The sequence below is a fragment of the Bactrocera dorsalis genome, chromosome 1, assembly GCF_023373825.1.
Source record: "Bactrocera dorsalis isolate Fly_Bdor chromosome 1, ASM2337382v1, whole genome shotgun sequence".
NCBI lineage: Eukaryota > Metazoa > Arthropoda > Insecta > Diptera > Tephritidae > Bactrocera > Bactrocera dorsalis.
This window is the reverse complement of record NC_064303.1, coordinates 18,801,679-18,829,625: the sequence shown is the minus strand read 5'-3', so window position 1 is coordinate 18,829,625 and position 27,947 is coordinate 18,801,679. Positions and strand designations below refer to the sequence as shown.

The 27,947-nt window shown below is 38.0% G+C and overlaps 1 protein-coding gene across 18 annotated transcripts; it reads right to left on the bottom strand.

Annotated features, from left to right (window-relative positions):
• Positions 1-414: 414 nt before the first annotated feature.
• LOC105233376 (rap guanine nucleotide exchange factor 2) lies at positions 415-27,030 on the bottom strand. 18 transcript variants are annotated; one of them, XM_029553449.2, is made up of 8 exons: positions 26,660-27,030; positions 14,471-15,167; positions 13,224-13,421; positions 9,355-13,156; positions 9,145-9,204; positions 5,391-5,786; positions 4,976-5,101; positions 415-2,258 (listed from the first exon to the last, which is right to left on the bottom strand). In XM_029553449.2, the coding sequence occupies exons 2-7, from the start codon at positions 14,498-14,500 to the stop codon at positions 5,019-5,021; spliced, it is 4,569 nt and encodes a 1,522-aa protein (XP_029409309.2). In that variant the 5' UTR covers positions 14,501-15,167; positions 26,660-27,030; the 3' UTR covers positions 415-2,258; positions 4,976-5,018. The 18 variants fall into 18 exon arrangements, 17 of the variants coding, with proteins under 17 accessions (XP_029409309.2, XP_029409313.2, XP_019848429.2 ...); XM_019992870.3 differs by having other exon boundaries at positions 416-2,258; positions 9,145-9,288; XM_029553448.2 differs by lacking the exon at positions 26,660-27,030 and adding an exon at positions 26,514-26,644 and having other exon boundaries at positions 416-2,258; positions 9,145-9,288.
• Positions 27,031-27,947: the final 917 nt, after the last annotated feature.

The following is a 27,947-nucleotide window of genomic DNA, read 5'->3' as shown; positions in this document are numbered from 1 at the left end:
ATAAGCTTCTCATCTTATGCCCCAAAAATCTAATTTATATTCATTTTTATCTTTACTTTGACTTAATAACCCCAAAAAAAGGCAAATTTTCTAAAAAAAAAAAAAAAAATTTACACTTAACAGTATCAGATTTTTTAGAAAGTAGTAGTGGTCGTGAAAAAAAGGTATATAACTTTGGAAAGCACGCCCTTTTCACTAACCACAAAATTTGTGTGAAATCTTGGAATTACCAACTTTTACAAAACTTTGCATAAAGCCATCCTTCTTATGTCTCATAAAAATAATTTTTATTTCAAATATTTATTTTTATCTTTTTTTGGACTTAATAACAAAAAAAAAAATACAAATAAAAAAATTTTCTATCAAAAATAACAAAAAAAAAAAATCCATTAAAATTAGCATTTCAAAATATCCGATTTTTTTTTTAGAAAATATATTTTGAGACGGTTTTAAAAAACTGCGCTAATTTTTCGCCAAAAAATTCATAAAATGTACAAAATTTTGGATTTTAATGGTTATTTGAATTTTTCATACCAATTTTGAGGTTATGTGAAAAAGCTGTTAGTAAAAAAGATTTAGAAATTTTTATTAACTGCACTTTGCCATATAAAGTTTTTCTATAGAATTTAGCCGAAATTGCTTATTCGAATTTTTCACTTAATTTTTGAGGTTATGTGAAAAATGTCTCAGTACAAAAGTAATTTTAGGTTAAATGAAATCTCTGTCTTGAGATAGTATAAAAAACTGCGGCAATTTTTCGCAAAAAAAATGCATAAAAGGTTGAAAATTTGGATTTTAATGGTTAATTGAATTTTTTACACACATTTTGAGGTTATGTGAAAAAGTTTTTAGTACAAAAAATTTAGAACTTTTCATTACCTGCAACTTTTCCATATAAATTTTTTCTATAGAACTCGCTGTTATGCCGGAAATCGGCATAAACCAGTTTAAACCGTTCAAATTTCTACGCTTTCTTCCTCGGCCTGACCTCAAATCGCCCGTAAATTATTGTTTCTTACATTTTTGTTACACTAACTTTCATTTCCAATGGGTTTTATACTACTATGAATTTTTTTCAGTTTTACCATTTTCAAAGGCTTCTCATTAGCCTAACAAAAGTGTGTTTGTTTTTCGCACAGAGCCATCGGTGGTACTGGCTCTTGATTTGGCGGTAAATACTTGCGTACATTTAATATTTGTCATTTTTTACTTTAATTATTTAATATTTTTCACAATGTGCACTTGTTTTTTAGCAACTTTAAATATTTATATTTATTTTTTATTTGTGTTTTCTTTACATACCTAAAATACAATGCGACAAAAAGACAATATTGATTAATTATATTAAAAGTAGCGTGCTAAAAGCGCAGTATTTCATTTTAATTATAAGCAAAAACTAAAAAATAAACAAAAAATTAAAATCACTTTGATTTATTAAACCTTAACTTACAACTAACTATTTTTTATTAGCAATAAAATAATTTTGGAATCATTATTATTTTAATTAAATATTTTTTGTGTTTTTTGGGATTTACTTTCAAAAAGGTAAAAAGTTATAGTAGAAAGTATAAATATATTACTTTTCATAGCAATAAAACTTAAAAGAAAAAAATAGTTGTTTTTGTAAATATATTATGTATACATTATATAAAAGATCGCACAAATGCCATTGATTATGTGGGTGTGTCTATAAAGGTAAGTGTGTAAGTGTGTATCAGTGTAGTTTTTAGTAATTTCTTTCCTTTCAATAAATTTTCTTACTTTAGCTATATACTTATGTACATATATACGCATGTCTTATATACTTTAACAAGCAATTCTTTAATTTTAAAACACTTAGTTTGCTTTCATCAACTTTTTAATTTTTTTTGCACTTCTTACTGTCAGCATATACATATGTGTATAGGTATGTTTTACTTTCTCTCATTTGGCTACTTTGCTTTAGTCTCAGTTAAATATATACGAAAATAAATATTTGTGTATATTACGTTCAAAAACGGTGGTGGCATCTTGCGGAGTAGGCTTTTTTGTTTGCATTTTTCACTTTCAATGGACGACAAAGTTTCATTTAGCATCTCATTACCGAATAGGAAGAACAGATTGGCTTATTTTGTGGGTATAAATAATTTGCAGTCAATTTGGTTTTCAGTGTGTTTTTGTTTGTTGTTGTTCTAAAATAGTTTGGTTGTCATTTATTTGTATTTTCAACACAACCAAAAAGTAGTTTTGGCATTTTTGTTTTTTTTTTTAATCCTAAACTGAAAAGAAAAGAAATAAGTAATTGAGTAAAAATGTTTCAAAAATATTTTTAATATACATATTTATGTATATCACAAAACAAAAATTTAAAAAAAATTAATTGTTTTTTTAGAACGTTTTTTTTTACTAAAAAAACTTTTTTGTAAAACGATTTTTTTTATAAAAGCATTTTCTACCAAAATTTTATTTTATTACAATATTTATAAAAAATGAGATCTTAATGAAATTTGATACACTGGTTCCTTGGCAAAAAAAAAGTGGGCGTAATCGGTCCACTTCCACGCCAACAAAGGAAAACTTATAAGGTACCATAACTAAACACTAAAATAAGATATAGAACTGTAATTTAGCACAGAGGATTGCAGTCGCAAGAGGAGCCTCTGGGATGAAAACCTCTAATAAGATAAATATACATATCTCCTAGACCACTACAACTACAATAGCCAAATTCTCTTAGGAAAACCAAAATTAATGAAATCGGATGATAACTCCGCCCACTTTCCTTATAACGGTACTGTTAAAAACTACTTAAAGCGCGATAAATCAATGACCAACTACGTCAGAGGTATTAAATTTTATCCCCGAGATGGTATAAGAGGGCTTTAAAGGATCCGGTATAAAAATTGAACGATGGGCGTGGCATCCACGACTACTTCCAATATATGATTTCTCCGAAAGCACCCCAGCAGAAACTGCTCAGAGTGTATTTCATTATGCTCCTTAATTGAGAGCATATGGGCTTCACTGTACAGGTGTTCGATCCCGTCGTAGTCTAGAGTGCAGCGTTCTGACATATTTGTAGCTTCCTCCTCTGCGTTTCACTGCATCCAGGTGACCATATTGGTGCAGCGTAGTTAAGGACCCACCAACCGATCGCCTTGTATGTTGCCAAAAACGTTTCTTTTTCTTTTCCCCATGTGCTGCCGGCTAGCGATTGGAGGATTTTGTGGCGACTCTGTACTTTGGCAATAATCGCCGTCGTGTGAGGAGTGAAGGAGCACAGGCTGTTGAAAGTCACACCTAAAATCTTAAGGTTCAACAGTAGGAATCTTAACGCCATCGACTGAAATTTCAACGTCAAGGCTGTACTCCTTCGTCTAGTTTGCGAATATGGTAGCTATGGATTTAGTGGGAAAGAGTGTTATATTCCGTGCAGCGAGGAAGCGAGAAAGGTCGGAAAGATAGCCATTTACGGTCATCGACGAGATGATAGAAGTTTCTTTTGGTGGTTGCCCTAGTTTCGAGATGTAGAAGTTAAACCGTAACGGGAGAGGACACCATCCTGCGGAACCCCCTGTTTATTTCTTATCAATTTGAAGTTTTTATCTCGAAATAGTACGGATGATTGACGAAAGCTCTGGTAGTTCATAGTCCACCTCTTTAGTCCTTGAGGGAGCGTAAATTTTTCGATGTCCTCAAGTAGCTTTGTGTGATTGACTGTGTCAAGGCGTAGTCTAACGCTACGAGGATCGTCCTCTCGCAGGGTAGTTTTTGGTTAAGGCTATGAACCATCTGGGGGTTTATGACGTTAAGTGCTGTGGTGGTACTGTGGACTTTTCGGAAGCCATGCTGGTGTTTTGCCAGGCTCAGGTGGTGCGTGGTGGTACTATGCACTTTTCGAAAGCCATGCTAGTGGATTGCCAGGCTCAGGTGGTGCGTGAAGGTCGGTAGTAGCATTGCCTCAAGTGTCTTCACTCCTGGGGAGAGGAGAGTTACCGAACGATAGGACTCCCGTTTGTTGGCGGGTTTCCCAGGTTTCAGTGGTGGGATTTGAAGAGTGATCAGCGACAGGTTAAGGACCATGGGGAGGTAGCTCGAGCCTAAGTGCTTTATCATCTAGCATCAGCATGTTAATTTCATCAGGGCCAATGGATTTGATTGATTTTGCCTTCTTGATTATATTATTTTGAACCTCCTCATCGGTGAAACTTAGTGGTGCGCAGTCTTTTGGCATTTTGCGCAGCCGCCGGGTAACATCCCTTGGAAGTGCAGTGAAAATTGCCGGCTAAAATAGTTCGCGCACTTCTTCAATTCGGTCACCAAGTCTCTACGGATTATACAAAACCCCTACACAGTAGTGAAAAGTTTACTCACACTGGAAGAGAGGTTGTCTGCTTGTGTTGGTTTACCATTTGCCGAATCTCCAAATTGAGATCCCTTATTCGGTAATCACAAGGATCGGCAGGTGTCGCGCTCATTACCTAAATGAGCTGCTTCGGCTTGGAAATTAGAGCGGAGTTCCGCGATTATTCCAGCCGGGATGAAGCGAACGGTAATGTCTGCGATAACCTTGCGGAATTGAGTAAAGCGATGAAAGTGCTCTCGGTAAATTCTGTGAAGCCGACCCAGTTAGCTTTTTCAAAGTTAACGAAAGTGCGGTTGTGAGGCGAGTTCAAGTGTATATAAAATTGTTTTGATTTCTATCCTCCGATTGACGGTTTGCACCTTACAGTTGTCTCCTGGCTTAGATTCTTACAAGTTGCAAGAGTATTAAATGTTCGGTTGCACTCGAATTTAGCCCTTCCTTACTGTTTTTTTTATCATTTTATAGCTCCAAATATGGAATTTTTATTAACTAGAAAACTCGTAATCTGGCTAATAATGATTTCTAGAAATACTTTTGTTCCTTAAGCCTAGAGAATGTTTCTATAATAGATTATTAGCTGAGCTATGTTATTATTACATAAATATATTGATTTATGATCGCAGTACTTACTCTAAAAATTACACATAATCTCAAAACATGTTTTTCAAACACTTTACTGATTCATATTTGATGGTGGCGACATTGTCGGACACATTGGGCATTTGTTGTTGCCATCAACGAAACTCGGAGTGCCACCTGTAAGATTAAGAAAAAAAATGCATTAATAAATACTGTATAAAAAGCACAAATGAGAATAAATCAAAGTAATGTGAAGTAAAACAAAGTTTCTTAAAGAAAAAAAGTAAATTTCTTCGCTGCCATTGACTTGACTTGCGCACTTGCTTACTAACATTTTGTTGTTGTATTGTTTTAGTAATAGTTTACATTAGCCATTGCTTGCCCCCACATAAATTTATTGCACTTTTTTTACGGGTTTTCCTTTCACTTTATGCCCACTCCCACCCGCGTACGTGTGTCGACTTACCATGCATATTGGAATGTCGTGTGTGTGCTGGATGCATCGGCGCAACCATGGTCTCACCACAATGCAAGCGCGTGTAGGGCGGTGGCGGCAACGGTGCCGCACTTGTTGCATTCGCGTGATACATGCTATTGGCGGCATTGTGTGCAGCGCTGCGCAACATGTGATACGGTGGCGGTGGTGGTACCGGTGTAGTTGGTGCGCTGCCATTGCTGCCGCTACTACTATTACTGCTGCTGCTGCTGCTGTTGCCAGCGACGCCGCTTCCGCTCAAATTGCGTGCCGCCGTATTGGAGATTTGCTGGAGCAGTCGGCAATCGGCGGCGGTGTAAACCGAGCTACTGGTGTCATGTTGTTGTGCATATGAGCCGTGTCCGCTGTCGCTGGATGACACCGAGCCTATGATGGATGATGTTGATGTGATAATGTATGTATGTGCAAGTGCAGTGTACGTGTAGTGTTGTTGTTGTTATCATTGTTGGCACGTCAGCGGCATTGTGTTTAATTGTAGCGTGTTATTTTATCCAATTTTTTGTTACATTTGATTTTGTTATGGTTTTTTTGGTGTTTTTTCGTCGTTTGGTTGGTTGGTTTTTTTGGTGTGATCGGTGTGAAATAATGATGAGACAACAGAAAATTATGTATTGTAAACTAAAAAAAGTTAAAAATTGTTCAAATACCCAACTACAGTTGCGTCTCAATTTTTGCAAAACTACAGTGTATGAATGTATGTAAACGTGTTTACGTGTCTACGTATCTACGTAGTGGTTGTGTGTTTGTAAGCCGACACGCTGTTATACATATTAAATTAGATGATCAGCGTCTACATACGTTTCGGGTATGGAAGGGGGAAAAAAGCCAAAATAAACAAAAGAATAGTAAATCATAAAAAATAAGAGCAAATTATAATCACACACCTATAGTAGTAAAATATATGTATGTATGTATGTAGCGTTTGTTAGTATGCAAAATTCGATAGTAGCATATTAATTAAGATGGGGTATTGAAATTTTATTAAAGCAACTTTCTTAAATGTTTGACTGTGATTCCACGTTTTTTGAGTAATCAACCATCTAACCTAACCTAACTCTCTTAAATAGTAGTATTTGTGATAAATTTAATATAATTTTTTAAATCTGAAATATGCACATAATTTTCTAATTGAAGAATCGCTGGAGAAATTTGTATCACAATTTCATATTTAACGGGTGATCCAAGTGGAGGTACTTTTATCAATAGCCACGCGTGAGTTGGGTCTAGCTTTCATGTTGTATTTGTTCAGTTTTGTTTGGCATTTCAACGTGGAAAGACTTATGCCTGAAAAATTCGCACTCATTATTGGTTAGTATTCGGCCGAATAGACCACGTTCAGCACACAGTGAAGAAAAAATAGCAGCCGTAGCTGAGAGTGTAAACGAAGACCGTGAAGAGTCGATTCGACGCCGTTTGCAGCAACTCGGACAGACTTATGTAAAGGCATGGCGCATTTTCCGTCGAGATTTTAAAATAAAAGTGTAGAGTTTGTGCAAGAACTGAAGCCGCTCGACCTTTCCAAATGAGATTGCTTCGCTCTATGGGCTCTTGAAAAGTTCTCAGAAGATCCAACGTTTTCGACCAAAAATTGTATTCAACGTTGAGGCCCATTTCTGGCACAATGGTTATGTAAACAAGCAAAATTACCGCATTTGGGACGAAGAGCAACCTGAAGAGGTTCAAGAGCTGCCATTTCATCCAGAAAAAACAACGGTTTGGTGTGGTTTGTGGGTCGGCATAGCTCAATATTTCTTCAAAAATTTGCACCTGGCTGGTTGTAACGTACATATCTACTACAAGTTGCTAATGGGGGTTACAACCTCAGGAAGTTTAAATATGCAATCAACATCCTTGGGGACAAATTCAGATTACTTGTCGCATTCTCCACCGGCCACTGCAAGCCGAAAAGCTCCTTGCGTAAATTGCCGGTTCTGCGACAAGGAGCCTAAAATCTCCAGAACACCTGCTAATAGACGAACCACGTCCAGGACGTCCACCAGCATCAACTGATGATCTACACGTCAATAAACTAAAGGAAAAGGAAAGGCTTAAGAATAAAAGAGAGAGATCGTTGAAATAACAGAAAGAACAATGCAAACCATTTTGAGAGATCATTTAGGTCTAATACCATATTCACACCGAAAATTTAAAGGGATAAAAGGAGACTAATCAGTCCGTTTTCACTGGCGTTAGAAGGATCAGCTATTATTGTCTTTCAAGAATTCACATCCCTTAATATTTATCAAAAGAAAAGATTGTCATATAGTATTTTGAAATAAAAGCCGTCTTTTTTTAAATATTCTCCATAAATTTGAAATAATGGATGCATTTTTTCATTTGTTAAGTCGATTTTCAGGTGAAATTAGATTCATTGCTTTAAACAAATTTGTTTACATTTTTTCCCTTTGTAGTGTCTAAATCAGCTGTGATAATGTAACAGATTTCCAATGCTGACAAGTAGATGGCGCAAATTCATTCAGAATCGCACAGAGAGATTTAGAGTGGAAATGATTCAATGAAATGATTTGGAAAACAGTCATTTTTGTATGACGAAATCTTGATAAATTTTGAAGATTAGTGGGATAAACCACTCAACAGCCGAAATCGTGTGATTAAGTGTCGGTCTGAACATGGTATAAGTGTAAGCATGATTGGTTTCAAAATCTCTCAACTTTTTCGCATCGTAGCGACGGAGATTCGATCCGAAAAAACACGTCAAAGCAGTGTAAAAATCAAGGTTATGTTGACAGTTTTATGTGATTATCGATCAAACTGTCAACTAGGAATACTATGCGTCGCTTTCGCGAAGCTATGCGTTAACCGGAATTATGAGCCGACAACTCTTGGTTTTTGCATCACGATAATGCACCGTCGCATAGTGCATTGATTCTTCGTGAGTTTTGCGTCAAATTTTCAACCAATATCGTGCAGAAAGTGTGACTTCTGGCTAATCATCAAACTCAAACGTCCGCGCCGGGAAAATTGTCAATTGAAGAAAAATTGGAAGAAATATATTGGGGCCAAGAGGGACTTTGAGGGGGACGACCTAGATTTTGAAGAATAAATTAAGAATTTTAAAATATGAATAAAGTCTTACTATTTTTTACTCATAGTAGTATTAGAGCAGCCATTTTTTTATCTTGGAATAGCTGTTCAGCTGTCATGAATTTCGAAAACTAAAAAACGAAAATTATAAATCTGTAAGGGGATATCTCGCAGCAATAGTGACTGCTCATTAGGTACCAACACCAGAACATGCAAATCAAAGAAGTTGATTAAATTTCTTGAGCATTTTATATAACTTTTTATGTAAAAGTTAAAAAACAAAACATAAAAAATTATAAGAAATATATTAATATTAAATAATTAGTTCAATACGTTGCTATTTTTGTAAAAACTAAACCTTCTCCTAAATAAACCCATTTCAAAATTACTATGAAGCTTTGTATACACTTTCTTTAAATATATTATAAAAAAAGTAACTACTTTTACTACTTTCACTAAAACAGTTATTACCTTAACCGGAGCTCAACCCTTTACCTCAATGCAAGCAAGCTACTGCTGACAACTTAAATTTCAAATCACTAATATCTTTCTATACTAGATTGTTGTTAGTAAGCAAGAAGGGAAGTTAAGCAATACGAGTTGTGATAATAAAATTCCGCTCAACCAAAAAAATATTGAAAATATTGTATAAATGAAAAGCCAAGGAACTGTTGCTTACCCGAAGTCACAGATTTGCGCAAAGGCAAGTCTCGAAATGTGGTAACGCTGCTGCTTTCAACTGAGAGATCAACAGATGGTAATGGTGGCGTTGGCGTATCCGAATTTGAACGTTCATGTATGGCCCGCACGGGTACCATATTACCTGTGTGTGAATTGCGCATACATTAGTATAAAAAGTTAAAAGAAATGAGAATTATTGCAGACTCACCTGTTGGCATTGAATTGCTGCCGGATGCCAGACGTCGATGCGTACACGGACTTGGCGTTGTGGAAGTGCCAGTAGCGGCAGTTAAAGGCATGCCCGCTGGGGTGTTGCTGTACGCATGCGCAAGCATATGATGCGGCGTATTAACTAGCAATGGTGGCGGTGGTGGTGGCATGCCGGAATGACGCGCTGTAAACGGCTGATGTGGACGCACTTTCGTCGGATCGGATAGCGCCAGTATCTTTTTGACGGCTTGCGGTGAGGCGATGCCAAATTTTGAGTTGTTATTGTGCGCCATATTGCGACGATTATGATGATCGCTGGTCGACGATGTGGAGCTGGTGGTGGAGAGTGTGGGCGATGAGGGATGACGTTTGCGCAGCGACAACGATGAATTCGGTGCCGATGAGGATGACGTGTGCGAATAGATGCTCAGCTGATCACCGCTACGTGTCGATGAGTTGCCGGTGCCATCGCGACCCAAACCGCTCTCACCACGCGTACTACCGCCGCTGCTGCCGTGTGTTTGTGAATTGGATGCCGGTTCGCATTCAAGCGAGAATTTGTGCAGTGCATCCTCATCGCTGATGATTTTCAAATTATTCAGGTATGCCTTGACGCGACGCACCATTTGTGCCTCTTCGAACATTTTCTTTGGATTCGGTGCCGCTGTAGACTTTTTGCGACGCTTTATAGTCGATTGGCCGGCATTAGCGGCGATAACGGTGCTGTGTGTGCCGCCGGCATTTTGTGAAGTGGACAGCTGATTGAGCGAGAAGAGCGCATTCGAGGGTGATTGACCTTTAAGTTCGAGTATGGCGAGCAGATCGTAGGGCGATGAGCACATATGCGTTAGTAGACGCACCTCTTTGGCGAGCATACGTAATTTTTCAAAGTTAATGAGACCTTCGATACGCGTGTCATTGCCTAGGTGAATGAAGGTGAGATCCTTCTTCACAATCGGATAGAACGGTATGATGGGGTGTTGTGCGAGCAGCTCGGAAGAGACAAGTTGGCGATATTTTGACATGTTGCGTGAGGGGTCCATGAGATCCTGCAAGTCGGAGAAGAGCCGTTGATATTTAGACGGCAGTTTTTCCCAGGTAAGACGCAAGCGTGACACAGCCGCATGTCCGAGTCCCGATATGATGGCGAACATGGAATTGAAGTTGCGACACTCTTTGCAGTGACGCGCAATCTTTATGAATTGCTTGACAATTTTCATGCGACGCACAATATTATGTTCACTGCAGATCTCGGTGACGACCCAAAACATTTCACGATTAACGAGTTCGGCGAATTTCGTTAACATTGGTACACCGTATTTCGTCTTCAGATTGAACAGATCATCGATATACTCAGTCGATTCGATTTGCCGAAAGATGGCGAAGTCTTGCAGTGTCAATTGTATGGCCAACTCGTAGGCGTTCAGCTGCAGAAAATGCACACTCGACTCACGCACCAACTCGAGCGCCAATTCGTCGGGCACCAGTGTCTCGGTACTGCCGTTTGTTTTCAAATAGTAGCGCGCTGCAAAACCAATACGCTCGGCTAAGTTCTGCAGTTGATCGGGTAGGCGACGTTGTTTCACCATGCCACCCTCACCGACGCTAACCTCACAAAGCGAATAATTCGAGCTGGGGTCATGTATGCCGAACTCTTGCAGCGCCAACATAACAACTTCGTGCGCCGTCGTCTCCTTATTGATGAGCAAATACTTGCATGACTGATCGGCTTTGAAGACTTTCAACACATGCTCGGGGTAATCGGGCAGCATAGCGGAGCTTGTTGTGGAAACGGCCGATGGCCGATGCATGGAGGCAGTCAGATAGTTGGGTGTTGGCGTCGGCGCTGTAGCAGTGCTGGTTGTTAAAGAAGTGGCGTCTTCATACAGCAGTGATGAACTCAAATCCGGATTGGATTGCGATTGGTATAGGCGATTACCGCCGCCAACACCGCCGCAGGTAGATGAGGAACTGGAAGAGGAAGTGGTCAGTTTGCCGGCTTTTTGTGACATCGTCTCCGTGGGCGTGGCTATATCGACAGAATCATTCAAACCGGCGCCACCGATGCTTTTGTGCTGCAACAAATTCATTTTCGCCAGCGCTTTTTGTATGCGACGTCTCGGCGCAAGCGTCATAAAACCGCCACCTTTGGAGCCGCCACCGCCGTCATTGCAATTGGCTTGCGAGTCCTTGCGCGCCGATGCATTACTAACACTTTGCAAAAGATTCGACATAAAATTACTGGCCATATTACCACCGCCGCTGCTCGGCTGTTGCGGCATAACCGGTGGCGGTGTGGCTGGCGGACAACAGTCTGTTTGGTCCGTGGGCAATAACATATCGACTGAGCTGAGTCGCAGCATATGCGAACGATTTGTGGTGGTCATATCGTCCAACATACAGCGGCCATGTAACTTGGCAATGTCGTTGGCGCATATACGACGTGGACTACGCAGGGATTTGCTGCCAAGTGAGCCGCCACTGCTGCCGCTGCCACTACCGATAGGCGTGCCGGCACCATTGCTGCCACTGCTACCATTACCACCTTGTTCAATTGCCAACATCATCTCTTTGAAGCCGAGCAGATTGCTTTTTACCGTTATGCTCAGATGTGTGCTACCCATTAGTATTTCCATTGCACGTTTACTCGTCACATGTTCGAAGGACTGACCGTTCACCTCGTGTATTTGATCGCCACGCTTGAGACCCACATCTTGCGCCTTCGAACCGGGCACTACATGTGCTATGTATATGCCACAACCGCCACCGCCAGTTGCTGCGGTAATACCGCGCATCTCATAACCGCCAATAATATTGAAGTTTAAAGGTTCATCACGTGACGAACGTGTCAATGTACAGCTGCGCATGCGCGCTTTGGCCGCACACGCTATATGCAGCAAACGCAGCTGACTCAGCAGTCGGGTGTGCTCCAAACCAGCCTCGAATACCTCCAGGAACTCCATCATTTCATGATCAGCCTCAAAATCGGTAAAATGATTGTTCACCCACAACAAGACGACGCGTGTGACACGGTCGCGTATCTCTTGTGGTGACGCTGTACTGCCCTTTGGCGGCTCGGCATCACTCTCGAACCAGGCGAGCAGCTTTTGCGTTACCTCTTGTGGGTTTTTGATGAAAATACGTTGTGTGAGCAAAAAATCCTCCACATATGTCGGATCAGTCATTGAATTCTCCTCCACCAACTGTTGCAGCAAACGTTCGGGTGTGCCGCGTATCACCACATGACCACGTTTCATGCCCGCGGCGCTAGCAGCGCTCGCATTACTACCCGTTGCACCATGTTCATTGCTGCCGATTTGACGCAATTCGGTGACCATTACTATGCGCCCATCCTCATCTTCGTGTCGTCGCGTATTCTCCTCACCCTGATGCTGTATGCGATAGTAATCGGTTTGTGTTATGCAAACGAACTGACAATCGTCACATTTGGTACGCATTACACCACGATGATATAGCTTATCCATGGTGGGTAGTATGCCAAAGGAATCACCCATTTGCAGTTCTTCACGCGTGCCATTCGCATGCTCAATCTCTACGGCGCCATTTATAAGCACCGACCACGAATCGAGCTCTTCACCATCGGACATCACCACGGTGCCTGCTTTGTCGACTACAGCAAACACCATGACGGCGCAGAGTGCGCGTCGCACCGCCAACGTTATATTGGTGAAGGCCTTCAAGCCTTGTGTGAATTCCAGCAGTATTTCGACATCTTCCTCTGTGCGTTCGGAGGGATCTTTCTCCAGGCAATCACGCACCGCATCGCGCACATTTAGACTCTAAAAAATTATGAAGATTTGCATTTATAAGTAAGTGTGAAGTAGTACATAAATACATGCAACTCACATCCATACTCTCCGCCAAGTCCTCCTCATCGGAGTCCACCACCGACTCCACCAAACCGGAGAGATCGATCTCCTCCGCATCCATTGAGGAGCCGTACACAGACGCCATTGTATCGCTGCCACTGTACGCTGAGCTCGTGTCACTCGAATGTGAGCCGCGATTGCATTTTTGTTGCAATTCGGGACGCGTGGGTGGATACTGCGGTATAGAAAAAGTAAGGTTAAAATTATGAAAAGGTTTAAGGTTGCTATAAAATTTATAATACCTAGAAGAAAACGTCAGAGACACTATAAAATATATGTATGTATATGTAAATTATTAGTCTGACGAGCCAAGTCGATTTAGCCAAGACTGCCGATTTATGCGCGAGCTAGTGCCTTAATTTTGGAGATATCGTTCTGAAATTTTGCATACTTCCTTTTCTCCAAAAGAAACTGCTCATTTGTCGGAGGGACTGCCTTTGGATCTCAATAGCATATAGATGCCATACAAACTGAACGATCGGAAGCATGTTCTTATATGAAGTACTTTTTTAGTTGGCGAGATATCTACATGAAATTTAGCAGGGAGTATTGCCTAAGGCAATGTTACTAATTTCGAAAAAAATTGTATGATCGGACCACTATAGCATATAGCTGCCGGACAAACTGTTTGATGAAAATTATGTCCTTGTATGGGAAACTTTTTTGTATGACGAGCTATTTACACGAAATTTTGCAGGAATTATTGTGTAAGGCAACGTAACAAATTTTGAAAAAAATTTTAAGATCGGACCACTTTAGCATATAGCTGCCATATAAACTGAACGTTCAAAAGCACGGTCTTGTATGGAACCCTTTTTTATTTGAGAAAATATTTATACGAAATTTTGCATGAAGCATTATCTAAGGCAATGATACAATTTCCGAAAAAATTGTTAAGATCGGATCACTATAGCATATAGCTGCTATATAAACTAAACGCTTAAAAGCACGGTCTTGTATGAAAAACTTTTTTATTTGAGAAAATATTTGCACGAAATATTGCATGGATCATTATCTAAGGCAATGATACAATTTTCGAAAAAATTCTTAAGATCGAAACACTATAGCATACAGCTGCCGTACAAACTGAACGTTAAAAAAAACAGATTTTTATAGAATTTTTTTTTTTCATTTTACAATATAACTATTTTTGTAGGTTTTTAAAGCTTCGGGTGCAACCAAAGTTAACATTTCTTCTACTTTATAGTCAATAAAACTACTTACATGATGTCTGATATGATGATATGGATCCATTAGTTGCCAACAAATATCACTTTAGCTGTTAATATTGTCGCAAACTTGGCACTTACGGTGCCACTAATGTAAATATTTACTGTTTTTTTCTTCTAAATTTATGAGTTTTCTAATGCAGTTAAATATATTATGATTATGTTTTGCTGATGTGCTTGTCGCTGTTGTTGTTGGCCACGTTGATAACGTGAATGCATTAAAACTGTGTCTGATATGTATTTCACTTTATCACACACCTACGGCTAGTTGTGCTGCAAGTGCGTTAAGCTTGAAAATTCTCTGCACAGCGCTTTCGTCGCACTTTTCACACACACTAATATGTATATTTGTACATATGTCTGTATGTATGCGAATGCGCTATATGTGTGTGTGTGTTTGTTGCAGTTAATATGCAGATGACTTTGGCTGCATTGGAGACTCGAGACTTTCTTCAACAGTACTTGCACTTCTTCCAGTACGTATGTTTGTGTATATGCTGAATACTAAGCTGTCGCTGCTGCCGCTGCTGTTATGGCCATCATTGTCGGTTTTAATTTCCACTTATAGCTTTGCTTTAGTCCGTTTTTGTTATTATTTTGTAGTTGTTGTTAGTTTATAATGTTTACTTTCTAGGGCGGCATTCAGCAGTCAGTCAGCAATCAGTCTGACCGTCGACTGTTGATTTGAAGCTCTGCGAAAAATACGAAATAAAGTGCTTTCAATTAATAAACACATACAAACATACATACACTGCATATTAACACATTAAGTAGCTAAATAAATATATAATATGATTATTGTATAATAAACTTATTTGGGCACATGATACAGACAGTACCGACAAATTGCAGCGTGTGGATGGGAGGCGTAATTTACAATGCCATTGAGGCAGCAGTACGATAGGGATGAGCAATATCATAATAGAGCGCTTAAATAAACCAATATTGTGTGCCCACTTGTGGCTGCAGCCGTAACCGTACCACCCACACTCAAGTTTATAGGACATAAATACATACTTGCGTGCTATAGTCAGTGCCTAGCTGGTGTTTCCACTGTGGTACACACGCTTAGCATATCACTACACAAACACAAATTTGTCAGGCCCTATATTGCTTATTTGTCTGGTGCCACTTGACTGCCTGCACAGCGTTGCCATGCAATGAATGTACTCATCTCCCCTTCCAACACATCAGGAGGCCACCTTCCATTGAGCGTCAACATTGATTTGCATTTTTCCGTTTTATCACAAAAGCAACATTCTTGTAATACCGAAGAGCAAAAAAATAGAAACCAAGTAGAAAACGTTAATTGCGGTTGGAACGAAGTTATAATACCCTTCACGAATAAAAATAAGTTGTCTTTAAAAGAACTTTTGGTCAGTTAGTTTATATGACAGCTATATGATATAGAAACCCGATCTGAACACGACAGTCGGGTTCGTGTCAGGTTCTAGGTAGAGTGAGTTCTTTGCTAGGATACATGGAGCCAAAGGCCTTGTTCCTGCGTCTACAGATTGCTACGAACTTTAAAAGCAGATGCTTCAGAGTTTCATGCTCTATTTTACAGAATCTATACATTGCAGCTTAGACTATGGTGTATTTTGAGACAAGGACAGTCAGGTCTACGTGATCGGAACGGATTTTTATCCGACCAAGGACTGTCAAATCGTCAGACTTCTGTCGGTACAAAAAAAAAACATTGTTTTCGGAGATTGTTTCAGATTCTTACAATGACTTGAGTTGGAACTGTCAGTTTGCATGACAGCTGTCCGAGTTCAACGGTTTCGACAAATAAGCTGCTTTTAGATCGATATTTCATAAACTATGGAACTGAGTTCGAGTATAAACAGACAGACAGATGGACAAAGCTAAACTCCTACAGAAAGAAGGACATATGTCAACTTTCAAATCGATATCTCATAAACTGAGGGACTAGTTCGAACATATACAGACTGACAGACGGATCAGACAGAGGGACATGGCTAAAATTACTCAACTCATCCTGTAAATCAATTATATACTATATATTTTAGAGGGTTTCCAACGTTTTCTTCCGGGTGTTACATACTTCATAGTAAACTTAATACATGGCATATTTCAGGGTATAAATTTAAATATGTACTTATATCTATATAGTGCACTATATCCATAGATGAGTATGTATATGCGCCGCATGAGACGCAGTTGACTGGAGCATAAGATCACAGGAAGCTCGACGCTGCCAAGTGTGTATTGTTGTCGGTCAGTGACAATTAGGGCATAGCAAAATAGCGGCGAACAACAACTTTACGAACTGTAAAGTTTTGAAAATGCTTCTCAGAGTCAATTCAATTGAATATTGAATCACATCTACTTCAATGTTGTTGTTGTTGTTGTTGTTGTTGTTATAATGATATACGAAACCCGATGAGTTGTCATCACATGCAATAGAAGGTATGCTCAGAAACTAGCTGCTTTAAAGGGATTGGGCTAAAATGGTGGATTATATTAACCAGCTCTTGAAAGTTTGCCGGTTTCTTGTGGAGGTAATAAATGGAATTTAATGTTCCTGATTGGCGATGCTGTTTCAAAGAAGTTCTGGAGTTTGCTATGTTTTCACAGGTATTTTTATGATGGCTGATTCTCTGCTGATATTCATTATCAACCTGATTGGGTTGTCCATTGTGAAAAACAAATTTTCGGCTCTCTCACAAAAGCTGCTGACGATTTGAGTTCGCGGATCTGCATTTTGGTAATAAAGAAATTGGGCTGAGTTTACAGTCCTTGACCGGATAAAAAATCCGGGTCCGCTCCCGTAGACCTGACTGTCGTGGGAACGGATCAAACTGCTGTTGTTGTTGTTGTTAACGGTTTGCTAATCCGGTTTGCATCCCGTCGTGGTCCGGAGTGCTGTATTCTGGAAGTTTCCTCATCTGCGTACCACTGCATCCAGGTGACTATATTGGTGCTGCGTAGTTGAGGACCGGCCGGCCGATTGCCTTGTAAGTTGCCAGCAACTTTTCTTTGTCTTTTCCCCATGTGCTGCCGGCTAAGGACTTGAGGATTTTGTTGCGGCTTTGTACCTTGGCGATAATCGCGGTCGTATGAGGAGAGAAGGAGCATAGACTATCGAAGGGTTACGCCTAAAATCTTAGGGTTATTGACAGTCGGAATTTTGACGCCATCGACTGCAATATTAAGTTCATGTCTATACTCCTTCGTCCAGTTTGTAAATATCGTCGCTGTGGATTTGGTGGGTGAAAGTTGGAGGTTTCGTGCAGTGAGGAAACGAGAAAGGTCGGAGAGGTAGCTGTTTACTTTCGAACACATGCCATCGATTCCATTGCCCGACGTCAATATCGTGCAGTCATCTGCGTACGAGGTTAAGGAAACCCCCTCTGGTCGTTGATGAAGTTTCGAGATATAGAAGTTAAACCCCCTGCGGAACCCCCTGTTTAATTCTTCTCAGTTTAGATGTTTCACCTCGAAATATTACGGATGACTGACTACCGTTCAGATAGTTCATGGTCCACCTCTTTAGCCCTGGAGGGAGAGTGGTTTTTTCGATGTCCTTCAGTAGCGTTGTGTGACTGACCGTGTCAAAAGCTTTTGACAGGTCCAACGCTACGAGGATCGTTCTTTCGCAGGGTGGTTTCTGGTTGAGGCCACGAACTACCTGGGCGTTTATGACGCTAAGTGCTGTGGTGGTGCTGTGCACTTTGCGGAATTCATGCTGGTGGCTGGCTAGGCTCAGGTGGTGAGTGAAGGTCGGGAGTAACAAGGCCTCAAGTGTCTTCACTACTCGGGAAAGGAGAGTTATCGGACGATAAGATTCCCCTTTGTTGGCGGGTTTCCCAGGTTTCAGTAGTGGGACCACTCTTCCGACTTTCCACACTGCTGTCTACATCATCAGTAGGTGTGCAAAGATTATTTTAGGGCAAAATTATTATGGTGAACGTATTGATTCCTAGTGATAGTAAATTTAGTTTGGGAGGGTTCACTACAAAAGGTACAAGCAATTGAGTTTTTATGCAGGCCACTGTAGACTTAGATAACATATGCACCCGTTCCCACGACAGTCGGGTCTAAAAATAGATAGCTTCATTCCAGATACAGTAGCAGACTAAACTCCTATTCATCCAGAACCGACCGCCAACATATTAAATATATCGCTCATTTGCTGCAAGACCGGCATAAGTCAAAAAAATCGATTTTCCAGAAAACGCGTTTAAAGTTTTCAACTGACTACAACCTTACACGGTGAGTCCAACCTTACACCTCTTCTCAAGCGGAGCATATAAGAGGTATTCATATGAATTTTTCACTCAACATGAAGTATGATATAACGAACAATTCTGCAGCATTAACTCAAAAATCACGTTTTCTGATTTATGCCGGTCTTGCAGCAAATGAGCGATATGTCCAGCATGCAGCGAGTCCCCGCATGACTCTAACCACCTATTGCATGCCCAGCTAACTCTACAGATCTGACACCCTTGTCCCTCTGGTCTGACCTCGTCGAAACAGCACGTTTTCTGAGCCTACCGTTGGATGACCTCGATGACGATCTGAACCTTAGCACCCTAACAGGGACTAGATAACGGATAATAACAAGAGTCGGGTTTAGGTAACCGGAACGGACCCGGTTTATTAGCAGGCCAAGGGCTGACAATTCGGCAGAATTCTGTCGCTGCAACAACAACAACATTATAATAAATGAATAATTTCAGATCATGTACTCCAAAACTATGCAGGTTCTGCCACCATGCCGCAAAGATACCAAAACATGTATTCCTTGAATGCCCCTCAATCGCGAGCAGGTAGGCTGCTGGGACAATGAATCCAATGAGCGAGCATAACACATCCATTAATCCAGGAGCATTACTACGTCTGTTGGATGCAATGGGTTTAAATAAAAATTGCGATGATGTTAGAGAGCAAAATCGGCCATAATTCGCAGTGTATTCTTTAAACTCATCTGAAGAAGTGGCAAATGTAAGACTGTTTTCAGCTTAATCACGATTGACCGTGCAATTGGTTCAAAATGTTTCATTGTCTTCAGTGGGTTAATCGTTATTTTACTTGAAGCAAACTGTGTCAAAGTATAGGGTGATTTTTTAAGAGCTTGATAACTTTAAAAAAAAAAAAAACGCATAAAATTTGCAAAATCTCATCGGTTCTTTATTTGAAACGTTAGATTGGTTCATGACATTTACTTTTTGAAGATAATTTCATTTAAATGTTGACCGCGGCTGCGTCTTAGGTGGTCCATTCGGAAAGTCCAATTTTGGGCAACTTTTTCGAGCATTTCGGCCGGAATAGCCCGAATTTCTTCGGAAATGTTGTCTTCCAAAGCTGGAATAGTTGCTGGCTTATTTCTGTAGACTTTAGACTTGACGTAGCCCCACAAAAAATAGTCTAAAGGCGTTAAATCGCATGATCTTGGTGGCCAACTTACGGGTCCATTTCTTGAGATGAATTGTTGTCCGAAGTTTTCCCTCAAAATGGCCATAGAATCGCGAGCTGTGTGGCATGTAGCGCCATCTTGTTGAAACCACATGTCAACCAAGTTCAGTTCTTCCATTTTTGGCAACAAAAAGTTTGTTAGCATCGAACGATAGCGATCGCCATTCACCGTAACGTTGCGTCCAACAGCATCTTTGAAAAAATACGGTCCAATGATTCCACCAGCGTACAAACCACACCAAACAGTGCATTTTTCGGGATGCATGGGCAGTTCTTGAACGGCTTCTGGTTGCTCTTCACCCCAAATGCGGCAATTTTGCTTATTTACGTAGCCATTCAACCAGAAATGAGCCTCATCGCTGAACAAAATTTGTCGATAAAAAAGCGGATTTTCACATTTCGAACCGAACACTGATTTTGGTAATAAAATTCAATGATTTGCAAGCGTTGCTCGTTAGTAAGTCTATTCATGATGAAATGTCAAAGCATACTGAGCATCTTTCTCTTTGACACCATGTCTGAAATCCCACGTGATCTGTCAAATACTAATGCATGAAAATCCTAACCTCAAAAAAATCACCCGTTACAAAAAATTGCAAATTAATAAAAAAAATTATTCCTAGTGTTTAAAAATTTACCACAATAAAATTTTATTCTAATTTTAAAAATAAATAAAATATTATTTTTCACAAAAATCGAAATTTGAATTGCCCAATTAATTATCCAATTGAGCACAATTTTAAATTATAATAAGTAATCATTCGCACGTGATTATTGAACTTCAAATTGCGCAACGCGTTTGTGGGAACCGCCAAGAAAGAGAATACATAAGATATTGAGTAAAATAATTGTTGCATTAATTACCTTTAATTGTTGTTATGCATTTGTATTGATAATTATAATTGTGATATGTGGGAAATTCAATTTTGCAATTATTAGTAAGAAATGCAAACGTTGATAAGGCAAATATTTACAAACATACATATGTGCATAAGAATAAGTATTTTAAAAATGAGAAACATTAAAATGACGATAAATATTATTAAATATTTGTATATTTCTTGCGGTTTTGTGGTTTGAGTTTAAAGCAATGCAACTGTTCAAATGATTTACATAACATTTTTGCAAACTAATACATCACTGTTCCAAATTTAAACATAAATTGGAAATAAACTGGCACTTTAATAAATATTATGTAAAACAAGAAAAATGTCAACTTCATCTGCACTGAAGCTATTATATCTTCACAAATAAAAGTTTCGTGTTGTTGTTGTAGCGGCAGAAAACATTTCTGAAGAAATTTCGTGGATTGGTGCCGAGTTGACAATCCTTGGCCGGATAATAATCCGGGTCCGTTCCGGTTACTTAGATCCGACTGTCGTGAGAACGGTACACACAAGACCTTGCTGTGGATCGGTAAGCTATTATGGTATGCTGCAATGCCAATGGTTGTCATGTTACCATTAGAAAGATTTCATATGATCTCAGATTCTTTATAGACTAAAAAAAATTATATTTCTTCATGTTTACTGCTTTAAGCGCGGCATCACATATCCTTTTGAAAGAAAGAAGGTTGAGTAGCGGTAGCAAAAGAGAATTTGGTTAACGAAAAATAAGAAAAGCTATAGAAACAGTTCTTGTTGTTGTAACGGCAGAATTCTGTCGAGTTAACAGTCCTTGGACAAAAAATCCGGTACCTTTCCGATTACGTAGACTCAACAGTCGTGGGAACGGGCTAGAGAGGCAGCCACCTTACTCGCTAGCTCCCTTTTATCACAAATTCAATATAACATATGTAAAAATTGGATTAATTTCATTTTTATTAATAATTACATATTAGAACGTGTTACAGACTTTACACTTAAATAAACGACAAAAATTTGGCCTAACTTCAACTTCCTTAAACATTTAATTATTGCCCACAAATCACTATTTAACCTTCATTTTCACAATGAAAACGCCCATAAACATATTTATATCAGAGTATGCACATCTATAATTATATAATTATGTATGTATATAATATAAATTTAAGAGTATATACAAACATACAAATAGTAACAAAAGTTTAAAATTTTAAACATATCACATGAAAAAATATGTAATAAGACTATCCGACAGCGCAACTCTTCGCATTTTATTTATTATGACATACGAGTGGGCGCTAATAAGCTGGACTTTGTATATTTGGACAGGCAGCGCCAAATAAAAAAATTGCGAACAACAGACATTTAGACAGCTTTCTTTCTTTCCTTTTTGAATTTTTAAGCACAATGACTAAATTGCGATATACAAATTATTTGATACACATACATTCATTTGTATTTTCATATACATAAGTATATCTTATAGATGTTAAAAACGGTCATTGTACATTGACTGACAGCCAGCTTCAACTTTGAGCGCTTCATAGCTTATTAGATAGCTTGTGCAATACATACAAAAAGTATATATATAATCGTTTATACATACATTCATATATGGTTATCAACATGTGCATGTACTTAAAGTAATCACTTTATATTACGCTAGTACTAACTAGTACAATATTATATCGGATCACATGTATCAGCACGCGAAAAATAACCGCGCGCGCTTGTATTCAATCGGATTCTTTGTACAACTGAGTTTTATACTACATTGACAGACTGACAAGCAAGGCGATTTAGTCGGACTAGTATGGAAAATAAGGGGGAGATAAAATATGGAATTGAAAAAAATATATACATAGTACATATAAAATAAAAATCTGTTTAGAAAAGTTCCCTTAGTCATATAAAAAATGTGTTTGTATGCACGTTATATGTATTAAATGTATAACATTTTGTAGTTCAACAAGCCAGCAATAGGCAAGCAATTTAAATATTTTGTTTTCCTTGTTATTCCGTACTGATAACGCACAACAACTGATTGGGTGTCGCAGTATAACAAGATTTTTTTTTTCGACGTGATGAGTTTAAATATTTTGCATAACCCATTGACGTATATTTACTTTTTATACCCTGAATAGGGTATATTATTTTTGTTACGAAGTTTGCAACAGCCTAAAGGAAACGTTGGATACCCTTAAAAGTATTACTTAGTAAATGATACATACATACATATGTATGACTACGAATGGTTAGCATGACAAGCTGAGTGGACTAAACCATGACTGTTCGTCTGTATATACGTAAACTAGTCCATCAGTGAGATATCGATTTGAAAATTTGCTCAGGTCACTTTTTCCTAAAGAGGCTGCTCGCAAAAATTGGAATACCTTGTTGTCCAAGGCTACAATCTCCGAACAAATTTTTTAGACTAAAATACAACATCGTAAACATACATACATATGTATGTACATATGTATGCGGTTGCTATACAAGCTGCCGGATCTAAATTAAATTTTCGTATATAGAACTTTTTTTTATTTAATTGTAAAGGGTATTATATTTAAAGTGTTTTCTTGTCATATAAATCATAATAGGAACCCTTTTAAATTAAGGGAATTCAATGTATGACTTATTACACATATTTATTTCCGAGAAATAAACATTTATTATGGTGAATATATCACATTAGTAAATATGAGGAACGTCATCGTGGAATTTGCAACCCTTCCACATCTACATTTTTAAAATATGGGAAAGTTACTTTTCAAATATTTTCACAGCAAAAATTCTGAAGACCTTATCTTTATTATTGCTATGTTTAACCCGCAATTATCGAATAAAAAACATTTTATATATGTAGCATTAATAAATTCGAAGCCGGCTTAATGGGAAAACCGTTTGAAATATGCATTCCCAAATGAAATCTAAGTCAATTACAAACGAAATATATTCAGCCAATAGTTTCAAGTATTGTTTTTAGAATATAATGCAATTTTGTAACTCAAATTGCTGCTGTAACTTTATATTATGCGTATGATACATTTATAATATTAAATCTATACAGTTTGTAAATGCATTTTCACATGTGAGTTTTAATAGTGTATGTATTAACAAGAATCAGATTTTCAAAGTGCAGTTATTCAAGCATACACTGCAATTGCCTCAAAAAATGAGTGCCCCTATCTTTCTCTCCGTTAGAGCTATACAAACTGCACTTTTATCAACAATATTCCAAGGCATTCCACTTGACTTGCCGCCCAAATAGGCAAATAGTTAACCAAACTCATAACTACAACAGAGTAAGTGTAAAGCAGCGGAGAAAATTAGAAAAAAAAAATCACTATATTTTTTCAAGTTTAGCCTGTTCGATTGGTGGTACCCTCCACTAGGTTGTACCAGTTGAACGCTCTTAGCGCGCAGTGTGAGACTGCATGCCACACCAAATAAGCAATATAATCAAGTGGTACCAGTGTGGTGGCAATGACAACAGTAGGACGTCCAGAGCACACCTGATGTTTAAAGCAAGCACAGATATGTGGAAGGGGTGATGGTAGCGTTAATTATTGTAGGCAGTCACATATACTTATAAAAACAGCTATGGTACCAGCAATATACGTCATAAGTTGACAACCATTATTACACATACTTTCTATTTTTTTTTAGTTATATTAAGTGCGAAAGTGATATTTCTTTGTTGTTTTTTATTTGCAATTTCGTGTTGTATTTTACTTAGTATATGCGTTTGTTATAGTAAATTTTTTTCGTGTTGCCATTGAGTTTACTTATTTCTTTTTTGTTTGCTTCTACCATATACTTATGTATTGTAGCTACTATCAAGGTTTTTGAAAAACAAAAAAAAAATTAATCAGAAACACAAATCTTCTAAAACAAAAAACATTGTTTTACATTTCCCATTAACTCGCTGTCACTTTCATTTCCCCAGGAAATCCAGCTTTTGTAGTTTTTCATTCTTCCTTATTGGTTTTCCTATTAAGTAGTTTACATAGTACAACTTTTTAATAGAAATCGCAAAAAATCTGGAAGAGGTTTGTGTAACAATCGTCATTTTATTGTCGTTTATTATAAAAAGTTCAAAATCATTTTTGCTGTGGGAAAATTATAGGTATGAAGGCGCCCTATTTCACAGTTGCTATTTTATGAAAGTTTTATATTATAAAAAAAAAAATATTTTAACAACTTATATCATTTTCATTCAAAAATTAATACGCTGGCATTTAACAAATTTGACCTTTGTCATTACACCCACTACCAAATTGGCAACTCGACCAAACTTTTAAATACGTATGTATGTATGTGTGTTTCTTGTTTTGCTTACACAACTTCAATTTACTGACTACGTCACATTGTGCGCGCAATAAAATATTTCTTTTGGTGCAATTAAGTTTTGGTTTCAATTTAATGCATTTGAAATTTTTTTGTGGCACTATTTCGTCGTTATTGCTAACAGAGAACAATATGAGCACAATGGAACAAAAAAAAGTTTCAACAGGCAATTCGTTACAGCTGCTGCTCGGCAGCAGAAACAACTTGTAGCGTGTGAGATGAAGTGGGAGTTAAATTGTACAGCAGCAACACTGGCGTTGGTGCTGCGCTACCGAATGTATGAATGAATGGAATGGGGCGATGGTTGGTTGTTTGGATGACTGGCTTGCGCACTGCGCAACATGTGAACGATATGCGGTGCGGTACGGGCGGCGGATCCAAACACTATAGCTATAAAATCTTGTACAAGTACAAAGGGGAACAGAACGAGGGCGTTGTTTGTATGCTCTCGTGTGCTGTTGTAAGTATTTATGTATGTACATATGTATATCGTTATTTGACGGGGAAAACAAGTGGGCGAACTACTGACATTTACTTTAAACTATATTCCGTAACAATTTGTTTATATACCTTTAAAATATTATGTGTATGTTATATTGCTTAAATGTCATATGTCATACTTAGAGGTATGATACATAATAATAAATGTTAAATAATAATAAATGTGTCAATTTTAGTGGGTATCTGGGTGCGTGGGAAATAAAATTTAAATATAATGTTACGTTAAATATAAGAATGACATATACAGATTTGTAGAGGGTATAAAGTTTAATTAGATCACGGTAGTACTTTTTTTGCACGTTTGTCATTTTCACACAAAAATTTTGCACGTTTTGCAATTGACCGCGTTAAGTTTGAGAACTGATTTTATAACCATAGCGTCACTGCATCCGCTTTAACTGAATTATTTTTGTGTTTTTCTTTAACTGCATGGGCGTAAAATTCCGAAAACATTTGAAACTCAAAACATAAACTCACCAAAGGAAATTACTTTATACGTACAAAATTTACGATTTGTGAATAGGCACCTTTTTACTTTTTTGAAGAGAAAACGGAAGTAATTAAGTTTCTCTGTGCATAAATTAATTACCATTCAAATGTAAATTTCAACAACACACATGTTTTTGTTTTCATAGTCTTTTTGTTAATTGTACACAAAAGATAAGGCAGCTAATACAGCAACAAATAACTAAACTTTATGCGAATAATGAAAACCAAAAGCACCAAACAATTATTAAAACATTTTGAGTTTTCTCTATATTTGTCTATGCAATGCAATGTGTTTGTGACAATTTGTTTCACGCACAATGGGTTAATAATGACGAAGGCATGCAGCGAATAAAATCGGAAAACTTCACCGTACGCAGGTAGATGTACCCTATGTTGTTGCTGTTGTTGTTGGTCGTACCCACTCCAATAAGCAACGAAAACTTTGCCAGCACACAATACAAAGCGCAAATTTAATACATTTTTTAAAACAAATTTTATAATTTTAACTATTTATTATTTGAGTTTCCTCGTACCGTTATTCAATTGCATATTTTATTTGATATCTACGCGGAGTTACAATTTTCGGAGCACAATTTGTGGCTATCTCTGCTGCGCTGCTACTTCGCTGCCACTGCAATCAACCGAACGAGACGGACTACGCGACGAGACAATGAGCAAGGAAACGCAAGTAAAAATTTACTTTAAAATATATACACTCAATTTTGCACAATTTCACTACAATTTATTGTATTGCATTATGCCGAAATGCATCAATGCTCATCCAATTTGTTTATTTTAAAATGCATTTAAAGCAAATAAATAAATAAAAAACGAAAAGAGCAGCTAAATTCTTTCCGTACGCGTCGACGTTTTCGTTTTCGTTTTCTTTTCACTGCTGCTGTCTGCACTGGTGGTGTTGCCAGAAAACGACTGGTAGTAAGGAACGCGCCGAATTTGCGAAACAATCTGATTGTGTCAAATTGTAAAAATGCAATGCTATGAGCATAAAATAGTGTAAAATATTGATAAATAATTTTAAATAAAACCCATCAGTTTACTTTTAGTATATGAAAGAAATGCAATGTCTGAAATACAAATTGAATTAAGTACGACTGTTGTTTCTTAAAAGTATGGCAGCACTAATTGTTGTTCAAAGATAAACCGCGAGTGGCGCCCTCTTTTCAATTGAGAAGTGAAACGAGATAGAGTATTGCCAGTATTAAGTGAGAGCAAATATTGAAGTTAATTGAAGTTAATGAATAAAAACAAAATAAAATTACAGTTAACTTGCAATTTGACAAAAACTAAGGTCATATTTGCTAATTAAAATATATATTTTTTAATTTTTTCTGATTATGTTTTTTTAAGATTATACTTTAGATTGCTCTTCTGTATTTTTCCTAAATTAGAATTAATGGCTGGGTTTGAAACTTCTGGGTAGTTAGGTGAGATTAAACTGTCCGCCTGTTAGGCCATAGAGAGATCTACTGAACCTTAGTAATACCAGATGGTGTTTCAATTTAATTCGTGCTGAAATATTCATCATACAGGACGTTAATGCTTTTTGCGCACTTTAAGAGCGATGTGATATCTTACTCATCTGATTCCTTGAATTGGAAATACTCCTAAGGCGAGTTCTAGATAAGACAGAACACAAGGATAGAAGGTGTTCTAGTACCCTCTCATGCATACTTTCCTGTACTTTCTGCTTGTACTGTTGATGTAACGGGTACCTAAGCCCCGTTAGGATGGTAATGATTAGCTAAGTTGTTGTCGACATCATCCAATTATCCGGAAATGCCTAAAATGAAGCTCGTGATC